The sequence below is a fragment of the Dendroctonus ponderosae genome, unplaced genomic scaffold (assembly GCF_020466585.1).
Source record: "Dendroctonus ponderosae isolate FM_Combo_2020 unplaced genomic scaffold, Dpon_F_20191213v2 Dpon_F_20191213_74, whole genome shotgun sequence".
NCBI lineage: Eukaryota > Metazoa > Arthropoda > Insecta > Coleoptera > Curculionidae > Dendroctonus > Dendroctonus ponderosae.
Window position 1 is genome coordinate 47,621 of NW_026018956.1, and position 15,758 is coordinate 63,378.

A 15,758-nucleotide genomic window follows, 5' to 3' on the forward strand; every position below is an offset into this window, starting at 1 on the left:
AAATAAGGTCAATGGTCTTAGCTGGTGCGTAAAAGACGTAGAATAGAACCCGTAACCATAATTAGGTTAATTTGCCTGATAAATAAATAAATAAAACTCTTCCATGAAAACAATGCACTAAAAGTGGCTAAAAATTGAATTTAATATGAATCTCAAATTTCTAGACAAATGAAACTTAAAATGCGTTTATATTTATATTTAGATGTAGCAGTTATTATTTCAATATTTGTAATAATTTTTTATTTGTATAGTATTAAGCAAATAAGTCAAAAAGAACAACTTTATTCGGAATTATCTACTACGGAAAATCTATTTTATAACAAGTAAACATTTTTAAATTATTTCTGTTTGATTTGTTATATTTTGTACATGTTTTTATTTTAGCAATGAGTTGGTGGTCGCAGTTGTGGCTTGTGGAGATCGTTTAAATGAGACTCTAACTTTAATAAAATCAGCATTAATGTTTAGCAAAGGATACCTGAACTTTATTGTAATAGCAGAAGATAAACTTAAAGAGAATTTAAATGAAAAGGTAAGTCCAATAGGTATTTAAACATCGAAGAGTTAAGGATCTGAAAGAATACTTTGTTAGTTATTGATGTCTTTAAGTTGCTGAACTAGAATTAACAACTAACCAGGCGGGATCTGGCATCTTCAGTGAATTTAAATTAATATTTGACTCAAATAAGTTAAAATACTCTTGTTCAATTAAGCGGTTGAGAAGATTAAGCGGTTCAAGCAGATAATTGAAGACGTTGATGCAAGAAGGGAATAAGTAACATTTATTAGCTTTTACGGCAGCGGCAAATTAAAACAAAACTTACCCAGATTCGAAAAAGTATGTGGATTTTTATCCGATCACATATGGGCACTATAAGAATTAAGAATGCCACTGTGTGTGAACCCGACTGCGTCTATAAAAAAGATGCCTTGCTTTCTGTAAGAATGTTTCCTCAGCCATTGGCAATTCAGCAAGCGTTAGGACTTTGTAGCAATGTTATAAATAAGAATTTCCATACATACAATTTAGTGGTTTCTTCTTGAAAAGCAATTTGTCTGACACTAGTTTTTGATATTTTGTTCTAAATTTTTGAAGATTTGCTGTTTATTTCCAATGACGCAAAAGTCCCCTTTTTGCAATATGATGTGATTCCATGTTTTTTTTTTGTAAATTTTTCTGAATTGGTGTTCCCATATGCAATTGCATTATGTAAAATGCATTCACTATTTCCTCAAGAAAATAATGGGCCATTTTGTAATTTATTAATTGAAAATCTCACTATTGATTTTATTCGTTTTTTATACTTCAGGGTAAATATTAACATCAAAACTGCCACAAAAATGTGGGAATCCTTTGAATCCCCCTGAAAACAAAAATTTTAGCCTCTCTGCTAAGATAGAACTGCCCTTAAAAGACGCCGCTAAAAATACTTTTTTTATTAAATACCTTTTTGTTGGTGCTTTCGTATTGCCCCTTTAAACTACAGGTTTTTGGATGTGGCATTTTCAAGCTAGAATCAGCTTATGACTACTAATAGGTCGGAAACTGTTCTGGGAGTGATTCCTAAATCACAACCAATAACCAGTTTTCGTTCTACGCATTTGTGACTGAGCAATGAGTAAAAAACGATTTTAAGCATATTAAATTCCTTAACTAATAAATGTCGTAAGGAAAAAAGTTGGACCCTATTTATATGGGAAAGCGTTCATGGGATGCATGTAATACCTTTTCTCGAATTCTGCAATTATTAACAGAAAATTTTTGTTATTTACTCTGTTTAAAGAATATCGAAATTTATAATTTAATCCAGTAAAATTCCTAAATAAGCTGAATCTGAAACTGTTTTAAAAAAATAATTTTAAATTTACTTTATAGGATAAAAAATTTTACACGTGATGGTAAAGCACCTCGTATATGGGGGCTGGTAAAATAATTGGGCTTTCAGATTGACCCAGTGGTTATTCCTTATGAAGTGAAATAACAGACATTTTTGGTACCGATTAATGCCTAAGCAAGTCTTTCGGTGAAAGGCACATTTTTTTGAATTTGATTGGTGAAATATTTGGCTCGCGCCCTTTGTTCATCCACATTTTTTTCTTGAGAAGCCTGAAAATGTCTTCAGCTTACCGTTGTGCACACTTAGTACGTGCTCGACTTTATTTTCGCACGGTTTCGGTTCGTTTGGTCAGTAGATAATTGTACTTGACGCATTGGTGAACTTATGAAAAAAAATTGGGAGCGGAGGCCAAACAATTTTAGACCTCTGCCGATTTTCTAAGATTGTGCACCCCGAAAGTATTAGTTGACCAATAGTCAGATCACAAGCCGATAGTGATGTACTCAAATGCGTACTTATAATGGTGATTTCTCAGATGCCCACTTATGAAAACATGCATTTTATTACTCAAACTTAAGTAATTGTTATGACTTTTTTTCAGTTGAGTGAATGGAAGGAATTCACGCATAACGGATTTTCGTATAGAATTCTTCCATTGAACTTTCCCACCAAGGATGGCAGTGAATGGATGAAACTGTTTAAACCATGTGCTGCTCAAAGGCTTTTTTTACCTGTAAGCAATTAAGTTTTTTATGAAAATTTCGTTTGAAATGCTTCTTCTCAAGTTTCTTTGGAATTGATATTGCTCTATTAGCTATTTTTCAGTAAAAAACTTCTTAACATTTTATATGTTTTTTTATCTATGTCTAAATAATTATACTTTTAAACTCTAGAAAGGAACGCTCTTATACAGATCGTGGCTCACGATTAAAGAACAAATTTCAACTTGAAATTACATTTTTAGGACGTTTTGCCGGATGTGGATGCATTACTTTACATGGATACTGACACATTATTTTTAACCCCCGTTGAAAGCATTTGGAGATACTTTAATAAATTTAACGCCAGTCAAATGGCGGCTTTGGCCCCAGAGCATGAAGATCCAGCTATTGCGTGGTATAACCGCTTTGCAAAACATCCCTATTATGGAAAGTTAGGTAAATAATCTGATATTGTAGGCGAACAGCGCCAACAACTTTCACTAAACTTCAGTGGTGAAGTTGTTTAGCAAGTCTATATAAAATTGCAAATACAAATACAAATGCAAAATTTCCATATTTATTTTTTCTTTAACAGTTAACAAATACATTATATTATGCAGATTATCCAATCTATTTAGCAAATTTATCACCAAACAAATCCAAACAGGTACTATGAACTTATCGCGTTTTTCTTTCGTATTAATTCAGTTTCATATACACCTGTTTTTCTAACTTTATTTATGCAAAATGGAAACTAGCTCAGATCAGTATGTTCTGAATTTAAAACGCAAGAGCAGAAGTGGAGCTTAGCACTAAACATTTTTACAGTTAATGTTCTTGAGAAGGATTATATTTATTTTAGGAGTAAACTCGGGCGTGATGTTGATGAATCTAACAAGAATGAGATTATTCAAGTGGACTGAATACGTCGTACCCATTTACAAAAAATATAAACTCCATATAACTTGGGGCGATCAAGATATCATCAATATTATATTTCATTATCATCCAGGTGAGAATAATTCAATTAATTATACTCTCTTGTTTCATATAAAGTTTCGTTCATTGCAGGAAAGCTCTTTATTTATTCCTGCAGATATAACTATAGGCCAGACCATTGTATGTACTCAAGTATATGCAAAGCTGCAGAGAAGAATGGCGTTGCGGTAATTCATGGCTCAAGAGGGTTTTTCCATTCTGAAAAACAGCCAATTTTTAAGGAAATTTATAATGTATTCTACTCGGTATGTATAAAGTTTCTTGTTTCATACATCTAGGTTTTTAAGCGTGAATATCCGTTAAAATTAGCAGTGTTTACTCCAGATTTTGTAAAAGTTGGGATTTTTTGATCAAATCTAAAATGAAAAAGTTTGTCTTTGAAACGGTCTGTCAAAAATAAACGACTGAGCGAATATGTTCAGCTGTTCCGTATACATACGAGGTTTAGAAATAGCAATAAAACCCAATTTAAAAAATATATTAGGACAGAATCGGGACAGACTGAAATGATGGATATGAGCCAAATATTCAAGGATTTAATGAAACATTGCTAATTAAAATTAGAGGAAGTCGAGGTTAGAAATAGTCGGGAATTGCCTTTTCGATAAAATATAACCGCTGATTCCAATACTTTCAACCGATTTTCAAATATAAATTAAAATATAATGTTTTTTTGAAATATGAATTAAAATACGATTTATTTACTGACTATTGGGTCCAAATATTTATACATTGAGCTTTCTTATATTACTGAATTGCCAAAGTAAGGTTCCTGACCTGGTTGAAAATTTCACATTTTTCATCTCAAAGCTGTTTTAAGGCTTGAAGATCTCTGATCAATCCCAAGAGCATATAGCGCACGAACTTCTGATGTCTTATTAGTTTTTAACTGAGCAGGTTAACTGAATATTATTTGAAATAAGTTTTAAAGCAAATTTTTCTTCACTTCTTTCCTTTTCAGTTTCAGTTAGGTAGCGATATTTACAGAGACTTTTATCAACCCGTCGAAGCCCATTTAGATACGTTAGAAAACACGAACTGTGGGAAGTTGAAAAATGTGTTTTTAAAAAACATCCGAAGATATTTAGACTTGGATTTTGACAATACTTAACTGGCCGATCCGTCCCATAGATTAAAACAAAACTAATATAATTTAATGTATGTAATTGAAAACAAAATTGCTACATGCCAAATCAAAATGTTAATAAACATGTGATGATGTATTTTTTGAGAATCTCCACATGAGATCTGTTTTTGAGTGTTATTCAGTTTATACACAGTTAGACTAAAGTAGAAAAAATGTATCAGTATTTTCGCTTTGTGCCAAAATTGTTCCTATATCATTTAAAAACAGCTTACAAATGTTTAACATTGTAACATATTTTAAATAAATATCCAGATAATAAATATATATATGTTGTTTTGAAATGTGTGTTTCCCATGAAGAACAATGTCAAATGCAAATAATTTTATTATACCTAAAGCTAATCCAAAACAATTGTTTGTGGAATCTCAGTAAAGTAAAACGGAGTTAAGGCAGAAAATAAACTTTGTTATAACGCGATCAGATTTTTTGAACTTTAAATTTGCTTAAATGAAGGTGGGGAGTAATAGCACATAAGTGTGCTTTACTGCACCATACAGTATCGATAAACCATTTTATTTTCGCGAAGCTGAAACATACCCTACGACGTCACATTTGTGTGCGTTTATACTTTGATTGCTGATAAAATCTTTATGGCTAGGCAGAATAAGGACAACATTTGTAGGACACTTTCTTGTTCTTCGTTAATCAATTTTACCAAATAAAAAAAAGAGGCAACGACCATATTGTAATTTATTATCCCATTAATTATTTATTTCAGTCTTGTGATAAAAATATAAAATTTTATTTTTACAATTTACTGAAGTTTGTTGACTCTCGGTATATGCAGAAGATGATTTTTGTCAAATGTGAAGTTGACGGTTTTTTAAACCTTTTTATAATTTATTAAAGCCGTTCTGTTCCCAAACGCTTTACATCTGCAAGTACTTACTTACGCTTGGTTTGTAATTTATGGGAACATTTTTATCGAGGTAAGCCTGTTTCAATAATAAGTGTTTAAGGTTTTTTGTCATTACCGTTATGTGTTTTAAAACATATGGCATAGAAAAATTCAAAAGTTGATAATACCTAAGATGTATATGCCGTTTGAGATTCTTTATATAATAAGTTTCTTCTAAATATGACACATACTAATAGGGTGGCAGACCAGAGTGCGAATTTATTTATAGTTTGGGTGATACCTATTTATGGACAAATTGTTCTCCCTAACAACAGGGAAATTTTAGGTACAGCTCTCGAAGCGTTATCGAAATTTCAAATAAAATACAATCTAATATACCTACTGTTTCACGTATTTAAATGGCTAATAATAAAATACCTTTAAACGTTTTAAATATTTAAATATTTTAAAATGTATAAAACATTTAAAGGATAAATGTATAATGTGTTCCATACATTTCAGTAAACAAACGATCAACTTTTGATTTTTATATTACCTGTTACTTGTTTGCGCGGCACTTTTATGTATCCGATTATACGGAAATGCAGTAGATTAAATTAATTTTGCAATTTTTGTCTTAATTGCAAGATGTTACACAAATGTAGGGTTTTTAGTTCTATGCGTTCACTAATATCTCTAATAACAAACATGCATATCTCTAATAATAATAATACGTTGATATTTGATATCTATAGATAGATAGTTGATAAATATAGATAAGTTTACTAGATTCACATTCCTATTTCAAATGAGCAACCACTAAAATGTAAAAGTGAAAAACCACACTTTCCTCCCAGTCACACAAAAATGAAATTCTTTGCTGTTTTATATATTTTATTAAATTCAAGTAATATAAAAGTACAAAAAATATCTACAATCTATGGCATGTATCACTTCAGGCGTCGTCGGTTTCCATCACATGGTTTTCTGAACTTCTCATCTCATCCTTCCATTTGCCATCTTCGGCATCTCTGGCTTCTGGATTCCATTTTTGTTCCGCTTGGGCTTCTCGCAACTGGGCAGCCCATCCCGCCATTTTCATATCTGCTTGAGGTAGAGCCGAGCCAACCGTTTCATCTTCAACATCTACATTCTTCGCAAGATTACTTTGTTTAGCAGTGGTACTCTTGGGCGAAGAATTCACTTGTGGATCAGCCATTACTTTTGATTCGTTTTTACCGACTTCAGTATTGGCAACATCATCTTTGGGAGCTACTTCCATTTTCTTGGTCATTTCGACTTTTTTATTTACCGACGCACCTGCAGCTCTCATTGTTTCTTCTTCGGCATTCCTGTATAAATTCAAGTGAGGTACGGAATATGTTGCAGGGGGCTTATAACTGGGAGCAGCTGGATAATGCTCTGGTTCATAACTTGAGGTTGGGGGGGAGTTGTAGCTTGCAGCTGGTTTGCTGTAGCTTGGCGCTGGAGCACTGTAGCTGTGAGCTGGGGCGCTGTAACTTGGAGCTGGAGCGCTGTAGCTAGGAGCTGGAGCGCTATAGCTGGGAGCACTATAGCTTGGAGCTGGTTCGCTATAGCTGGGAGCTGGAGCGCTGTAGCTTGGAGTTGGAGCGCTGTAGCTAGGAGCTGGAGCGCTGTAGCTTGGAGCTGGAGCGCTGTAGCTTGGAGCTGGAGCGCTGTAGCTTGGAGCTGGAGCGCTATAGCTGGGAGCACTATAGCTGTGATCTGGGGCGCTGTAGCTTGGAGCTGGAGCGCTATAGCTTGGCGCTGGAGCGCTGTAGCTTGGAGCACTGTAACTTGGAGCTGGAGGGCTGTAGCTTGGAGCCGGGGCGCTGTAGCTGGGAGCGCTGTAAATAGGAGCTGGAGCGCTATAGCTTGGGGCTTTATAAGCAGGTGCACTGTATGCGGGTGCCTTATAGGACCCAGCTGGACCAACTGGACCATAACTGGTTGGTGCCTTGTAAGTAGGCGGCTGTGAGTACGAACCATAAGAATAAGGTTTTCTTTGGCCATTAGAAGCCCTGTAGGAACCATATCCGGATGAGCCTCCATATCCTCCCGCTGCTGCACCATGAGCATATCCAGCTAAATTCGGTTGACACGTTATCACCACTCCGCTATGTTGAAGTTTCTTTGGTTCGACTGGAACGTATGGGATTGGATACCCATGTGAAGCAGCTCCATAATGCGGGGCACCATAGCTGGGAGCACCATAGCTTCCATAACCACCACCACGAGCAGTAGCTTTTCTCATCATGGGTGGATCAATACCATCATTCAGAGCTTGTAGAGTTTCGGTTTCGCTCATTCTCATATTCATTTCGTCGAAATCAATATCGTCATCTTCTTCGGCTTCTCTGTATGAGGAATACGCGGGTCCGCCGTGAGCTGCGGCATATGGTTTTGTAGCCGGAGCTGAAGCTGGATAGGTTTTGGCTGTAGCATATGAGACCGCAGATGGAGGAGCGGTTTTCGTTGCAGGAGAAATATAAGGAGCTGGTGCTGCCTGTTGGTACCCTCCAACTGGCACAGTCTCTTCGTACCCGGGTTTAGCAGATTCGCATACCTGATATGGCTTCTCGTTAACGTCACTAGGCCTTATTTCCACGCACAACGTGGTTGTAGCCGATTTTTTCGCTCTTTTCGCGTCAGTTTCGTCTTCATTATTAGTTACTCCGACAAGTAGACTTTTATTTTCATCCATGGTGTTTAGTTTCTTCTCCAGGAGAAGGCGAGCTGCATCTCGCTTTTGGAGCTCATTGGATAGTGCCAGATTTACAGTTGCACCTAAAATACAAACTAATGTAATGAACTGCATATTGGATGGCGAGTAACTAGTATACTGAAGCTAGATTGCTAGCTTTGGCTTATTTATACTCATATGCTACCGAATTTGCAAGCGCGCGTGATTACGATATTTCGATTGATTGCCCTAGATTTTTATTGATGTTTTAAACAATGTTTGAATACCGGGTGTTATATGCAGCAATGGGATTCGGCTCAAAAAAGTACAACTGTTTGAGCTTTTTCTATACTTTAAGACTGTTCCAAAAATACACGCTTGGTAAATTTTAATTAAGCTGTAAATAATATGAAACTTCCAAATTGAATTGTAATTCCTAGTTTAAAATATATACAGGTGTCCCACCGGGAACCAAAGCGAGCTGTATTTAGTAAACTTTAATTAGGAGAGATTTGAAAATTGGGCAGTATACGGAAGTCATTGAGGAGAGCAAGAGGTCTAACATGCTTTCAAGATAACCACGCTTCTGGTTATACCGGAAATAGGTATCAACCTGCTTATTTTAAATGGAAAAAATCAGTCCAATTTCCTAATTTTTTCATAGTTTGCTATACCAAAACAGGGTGTTCCGTAAATATATTAACATATTTTAACAGCATGTTCTCCTAGACATTTTATACTGATCCTTTTCTTCCTTTGGTCCTTTTTTTTACTGATGGGTTTTCCTGATATATTTTTTTAATTTGAGGTCTCATTTTTGAGATATTTGATCTTCAAAATGGCGAAAAATAATAGCTTTTGTTGTTTTCCTTTAAAACCGTTAAATATAAAAAATTCAATTTTGGTGCACATTATAAGCTAATTCAGTGCCATTCTATGGAAGTGTTTTGTAGTTCAGTTTACTTTTATACAGAGTAGAAATGTGGAACGCCTACTTTTGTTTTGTTCAGAACTTTTTTATGTGCACTTAAACTTTTATCAACATATTTTTAATTACCACAAGTTATTTATCAACTTTTTTATCTCTTATTGTTTTTTCTTAAGGGCACTAGTTTGCCCGCAAAAAATTAAATCGTTTCGGCTTGATCAAAACTTTCCAAGTCGTTGGATTGGGAGAGGTCAAGAAGCTCCTATAAACTTGATTGTGCAAGAAATGCCATTTAAAAAATACGGTATATTCAACAAAAGTGAATACAATCGAAGAACTTCAGGAAAAAATACCTAATATTTATTTTTTTTTTATTCTTCAAAAATAAAATCGTTCTCAAAATGTGTAAGTAATTAAGTTAATTTCTTTAAATCTAATAAGGTTTTCATACAACAATTTTGGTGCGCATTATTAGTTGATTCTATTGAATTTTGGTTGATTGAACAACCACCATTCGCTAAACCACTAGTTAGTCGTCTTAGGAAAAAACAATAAGATATAAAAAAGTTGGTAAAAAATTTGTAGTAATTAAAAAAATTATATCGAGAAAAGTTTAAGTGCACATAAAAAAGTTCTGAACAAAATAAAGGAAGGGGTTCCACATTTCTACCCTGCATAAAAGCAAACTGAACTACGAAAATATCATAAAATGGCTCTCAATTAGGTTATAATGCATACCAAAGTTTAAGTTTCTATGTTAAACCGTTTTAAAACATTAAAAAGTTAAAGGATAACAACGAAAACTAATATTTTTCGCCATTTTGGAAATCAAATAACTCAACAACGAAAGCTCAAATTAAAAAAATTATCAGGAAGAAGCCCTCTAAAATGACTAGAAGAACACGCTGTTAAAATATTTTAACATATTTACGGAACACCCTGTATAATTAGCGGTGGTTCCCGGTTTGACACGCTGTATTTTTGCATTTCAATTTTAGTACACCTGTATAAATATTTGAATTAGGTTTTATTTTTGTTAATTTTTCTGGTTGAAAGGAACATTTTCTCAGTCGTCTAGAGGCGAAAATAAATACGGGGTTTTAATTTGAAAACTTCCCAGCCTCAATATCTTTCTTGCAGTTGAAAATATGAAAAATCGGAAAAGCCCGGCAATTTTAATTGTATGGGGTACACTTTCAATAAATATTTTTAGCCTCCTTGTTTCAACCCCTTAGGAGGGGTAGATGTCACCCTTAGAATTTTAATAATAGATAATTTTATATATTAAGGGTGGGTAGTTTTTAAATTGACACCCGGTATATTAGAACCCACTGCGTTGTTGTCTGGTATTTGCACATCATTATAAAACACCCTGAGTCGAAACATTCGCTAATAAATTGATCTGTTAAGCTTTCAATCTTAATTATGGCATCAGTTTTTTACAGTCTTATATACTTACCAAGATATACTTTGAGGTATGCATTTGCGCCCATAATAAAGCACTGCTTTCCATTTAAGCACTGCATTCGAACCTCTCATTTGATGGACTAAAAAGCCATAAAAGAGCAGATCTAGACATTCTTCAACACACCTGCTCCGCAAACTCACTTATCCAATAAGTCTTACCAAACAATTACTTGAAAACCTTTATCAAATAAAACAAACTAAAAACAGACAAATAAACTAAAACGCCAACTGTAAAAAGCAAAATATAGACTTTATTTAAAAATATAACTTGAACGTACAACAAGATAAAAACATACAAAATGCAACTAAACCCAAAAAATCACGGATTTATAGCTGTTAAAATATCACTGAATACTCTTGCCCCTAGCCTTTTCACCGTTTCAACGTTGAACTGCTGATCTTCATTTTCTATTTCTTTCATTTTGGATTGCATGCGATTTTGCGAGGTATCTCTGTTTTCTATTTTGATCTGTTTTGTATTTTGGTCTATTTCCGTCACAGGCTCAATTGCTTTTGGATCTGGCGTTGTAACTGAAGATGTAAACTCAGTAGTAGGTTCCGTACTTATCTCATTTTCTTCATGCTCTTCTGCAAAAAATCGGCCGTTTTCAGCTGGAGTGCTACTTTCAGCTTCCTCTGAAGGAGCGACAGTTTTTCCTTGAACTTTACTAGAAGTGGATGGTGGTTTGTCTAAAACAGTCTCGCTAATTTCCAATTCCTTTTTGTGTTGTTCAGATGTGGCTCCCGCATCAGGCAGGGATTCTGGCTTTTTGGTAACCTTGTATTGACCAGGAGCCGTACAATTAATGTTGTCTTCGTCAAGATCAGTTAAATCAGCCAGAACGTCAGACATCACCGATTTTCCTTGAGCGAATGCTGATATCACTGGATTTACCAAATCAGCAATTTTCTTGAGCTGAATAAAATCTTCTGAACTATCATCTTCGCTCAGATGCTGATCTAATCGAGCTTTTATTGTGGGCATAAGCAAACTTTTATCCCAATTGCTCGCGATGTCTGATGTTTTAGGGCACATATGAGGTCCATTAACACAATAAAACTGACCTGGCACTATATTTAAAGTGACTACGGTTAATATATACAATGATTTTGAAGACATTTTTGGTATGTTCTCGATTTAGCGACTGTGTGAGTGTTTTATATGAGAATATGAAGGTTTATTTGGATTTTGAGGGTAATACCTGCGAGGGTGAAGGCTGAGGACCGCGGATATTAGATTTTAAAAACGTGTGAATAGTTTGAAAATTTTAGAATTCGTTTTTGCTATTAGATTTAATTTCATTTTGGATTTAACAGTAGGCCAATGGTCGGCATTGTTGATGAATATGCAGTTTCTAATTCACACCCGATTTTCTGTTGATATGTTTATTTACATAAAGTAAATGATGTCGGAAAATGTAGGTCATCAGACACTACAATAACTGATTAATTTTCGTTTTGCTAATTCGGCATATTTCAACGATTTGCAAGAATGTAGGGTGTAAAACGATTTGAATGAGATCTCTAGGCCAAATGTTTGGAAAGATATTCGGTAGTAATATAAAATTACTATAATATTTTTAATTAAATGTGCTTGAATAAAAAATGTAGGTTCTTTTTGGGCAATCGGTTTTACTTAAGCCTACAAATTTTTACATTATAATTTATAAAACTTATTTAATTATTTGAAAATTTTTGCTTAAATCCTAATTGTGACTAGCTACTATGCCGAGAAATTTAATTAATTAAATTAATTATGAAATTGTTTAACTTTTAAATACAACATTTAAATTAATGTTTTCAGATCAACTTGGAACAATGAAATGAACAAACTATACGCTTATAATTTAATATACATAACTTTATTAATTCCGAAAAAAAATTCAATGTATTTTTTTTATAATGGAGATTAAAAAAAATATATATTCAAATATCTCACAAAAAACAAATGAAGTCGAGTGAAAAAACATCTAACGATCGATTTGACATCAAAATGTACAAAGTCGACCACGAAAAAAATAGTTCTGTTCGTCAGTAATAAGAACAACATTCGGATTTTTACAACCAAAAGCTGATATGGTGGACCAGTTTTAATCGTGAAGAATTGGACAGTATTTTTTTCCGAATATTTACAATTTCTTATGTGTAGTCCGCGTTTTTGTTCAATGAAGTAAAAAAATCATCAAGTAAAAAATACTTTCTATGAAGAAATAGTACTCCATTGATTTTAATTATGTTCTAAATGCTTCATTCGCTTTTTAAATTTAAAAATACTTTTTAGTAAAAGTTAAAAATCGTTTCAGTGTAGAAGGCTTCATTTCCTCTGAGACAATTAGATTTTGTAAACAAACTAATTAAAACGATAAAAATACTTTTATTAGCATGATATTAAAATTATTATAGGAAATAGCTCAAAAAAGGCTCGAAACTGGAAAAACTCGAAAAACTGGATTCAAATGTAATGCCGTTTTAACTTTTAATGTAATTGATCATTATATATCTCGTGTAATTGATCATTATATATCTCGTTTGCCTGCTATTAATAGAGAGTTTTCAAAATATAAGCATTTGCAAAAGTCATTTTTTTGTTGCTTATCTTATGTTACTTTATACAAATTTACATAAAATTCAGTAAACATGTTCCAGAACACAGTTGAAATATAGAATTTGTTATGAACTATAGTTCAAATGATAGATAATGATTTCGAAATCAGCTTTTATCGTGCGGTAACCGCATTTATGAGCGATTTTTGAATTTAGGGTTTTTTCATCTTTTTACCTTGTTTGAAACCTGTAATGTGCCTTGATAAACTAAATTTATGCGTACAAAGAACACGACCTTAATTATTTTTCAATTTCACAAATGCATCTTTTTCAGGAGTACAATTAAAAATTTTAAATTATTTACTGTTAAAATTGGACCATCTCCTAAGTATGGCAAAAATAAAATTTAGACGAAGACACAGAGCTAATATACGAAGACATAATATTCTCAAGACAACAGAACAAATGCAAATATGAAATAGTCATGGGAGACTTTAACGCCATACTGGGACAGCAAGGAGAGGCCAAGGGACAATATACATATAGGAAAGCATGGATTTGGCACTAGAAATCAGAGGGGTAATATGAGGACAAACTTTTTAACAGAACAAAGATTGTATACCACAAATTTTTGTTAAAGAAGATGCCTTCTTTAACAAAAAACACCAAAGTCAATGGACCTGGATAAGCCCAACAGGAACAACAAAGAACGAAATAGACTAAGTACATACTTTCTTCTTCCAAAACAATAATTCCAGACGTAACAGTTCTGAATTCGTTCAATACAGGGAGTGACCATAGATTGGTGAGAGATCAAACTAAAGATAGAAGAAAAAAGAACTCTGTATAAAAATGGTTTATACGCAACGGAACAATACCAAAATATCAGAAAAGAGGTAAGGATAAGAAAGGATAGAGAAGCGAACTATAGAATAATGACAGAGAATGAAGGTGATTGAAGAAAACAAAAACCTTAAATGCCTAAGGAAGAAACAAGGAAAACACCAAATAATAGCTCTAAAAGACGATAACAATGTGGAAACAAGAARCAGATACAAAATTAAAGAAACAGCCCATAAGTTCTATCAAGACCTTTACTTACCAAGAACAGAAASACCACCAGGAAACCAAAACAAAGGAAAAGTAGTCAACGTTGACTTTGAAGAGATACTAGAAGGGAACGAAGAAGAAATTATACATGCTATAAATTMAATGAAGAAAAACAAGGCACYAGGAGGAGATGATCTAATAGCGGAAATGACCAGCGAAGCACAAGGAAAAGAAAACAAGGCACAAAAAGGCAYTCGACTCCGAAGAAAATTGRGCAATATTTCAAGAACTAGACAAAGCGCRAACATMCGTACAAGAATCTTTMAAAAAAAGTATGTCCAAGAGCAAAGGCAAAAACAAGGCTACACAAAGAAAAACACAACATTGAAATCAAGACAGGGAGGCACAATATCCCCAAAACTCTTTAACTTAGCTCTGGAAGGCATTTTCGAAAGCTTGAATGGGGAAATATAGGACTGAACATTAATGAAGCCAAAATATCACACTTAAGATTTGGAGACGATATTGTTCTATTCGCCGACAACACAACGGACCTTGAAAAAATTATTTCTGAACTAGACAAATAATCTTCAAAAATCGGTCTAAAATGAATAAAACAAAAACAAAGATAATGAGCCAAGACCAAGTATAAATGACAGTCAATGGCCACATATTGGATAATATCCAAGAATAAGTATATCTGGGAGAACAAATAGAAGATGGAAAAGGGCAACAAGGAGATAGAGATTGAAATGAGAAGGAGGCAAGGAAGGGCGGTGTTCGGGAAATTAAGCCATATACTTATATAAGGATAGAAAGATACCGCAATACCATATAACATAAATATTTGAACAGTGTGTAGTACCGGTGATAATATATGGAGCACAGACCTGGACTCTCACAAAGACAATAGTTAATAAATTGAGGACAACATTGAGAGCCATGGAAAGAGTTATGATGGGCGTAACATCAAAAGACAGAAAGAGAAACGAATGGATTAGATAGACAACAAAAAAAATAGATATAGTCGAGACAGTCACAAACCTAAAGTGGAATTTTGCAGGACATATAGCCCGCATTCCAGACGACCGATGGAATAGCCCAATAATATGTTGGCTACCATGGGAAGGAAAAAGAGACACCAATTATGTGTAGGTATGACGACATAAAGAGACTGGCAGGATTTGGATGGATAAGAATAGCACAAAATAGAGAGAACTGGAAGAGAGGAAAGGAAGTAAGAGAGGACAAAAATTAGCACAAGGAAACAAGAAACCGGTTGAACGAAGAAATAACTTTATAAATCAGCAGAAACTGGAAAAATAGAGAGATGATTCTTAATTAGAAAGTTTACCTATGCGGAACCAATTATAAAGAATAATTTATAGCAATACGAATGGCACAGAAAAGCCAAAAATGAGAACGACTTAAAGTAAAATGACCAATAGTGATTTCTTCACCTCACAAAGCTTCACCTTCCACGTGTATTTTTTCCTTTATTGTTCGAAAGATTTTGAAATTGAAAGAAAAATCTAAACTTTT

At 33.9% G+C, this 15,758-nt stretch overlaps 2 protein-coding genes across 2 annotated transcripts; one reads left to right on the forward strand and one right to left on the reverse strand.

The window, feature by feature from the left end:
- Positions 1–38: 38 nt before the first annotated feature.
- On the forward strand, positions 39–4,949 carry LOC109540289 (glucoside xylosyltransferase 1). Its single transcript, XM_019908614.2, has 7 exons — positions 39–323; positions 385–532; positions 2,440–2,571; positions 2,803–2,995; positions 3,402–3,551; positions 3,611–3,783; positions 4,500–4,949. The coding sequence occupies exons 1-7, from the start codon at positions 169–171 to the stop codon at positions 4,647–4,649; spliced, it is 1,101 nt and encodes a 366-aa protein (XP_019764173.1). The 5' UTR covers positions 39–168; the 3' UTR covers positions 4,650–4,949.
- A 1,455-nt stretch (positions 4,950–6,404) lies between these two features.
- Positions 6,405–8,451, reverse strand: LOC109540288 (DNA-directed RNA polymerase II subunit RPB1). The gene has a single exon (XM_019908612.2). It carries the CDS (start codon positions 8,360–8,362, stop codon positions 6,479–6,481), a length of 1,884 nt encoding a protein of 627 aa, XP_019764171.2. The 5' UTR covers positions 8,363–8,451; the 3' UTR covers positions 6,405–6,478.
- Between the last annotated feature and the right edge of the window lie 7,307 nt (positions 8,452–15,758).

What these genes read in the sequence shown, in the direction of transcription:
- LOC109540289 (XM_019908614.2), top strand. Translation starts at nt 169, where the DNA reads ATGAAACTTAAAATGCGTTTATATTTATATTTAGATGTAGCAGTTATT. An exon ending in CTCAAAGGCTTTTTTTACCT is followed by an intron (nt 2,572 to 2,802) that starts GTAAGCAATTAA and finishes TTACATTTTTAG; the next exon opens with GACGTTTTGCCGGATGTGGA. An exon ending in TTTATAATGTATTCTACTCG is followed by an intron (nt 3,784 to 4,499) that starts GTATGTATAAAG and finishes TTTCCTTTTCAG; the next exon opens with TTTCAGTTAGGTAGCGATAT.
- LOC109540288 (XM_019908612.2), bottom strand. Translation starts at nt 8,362, where the DNA reads ATGCAGTTCATTACATTAGTTTGTATTTTAGGTGCAACTGTAAATCTG.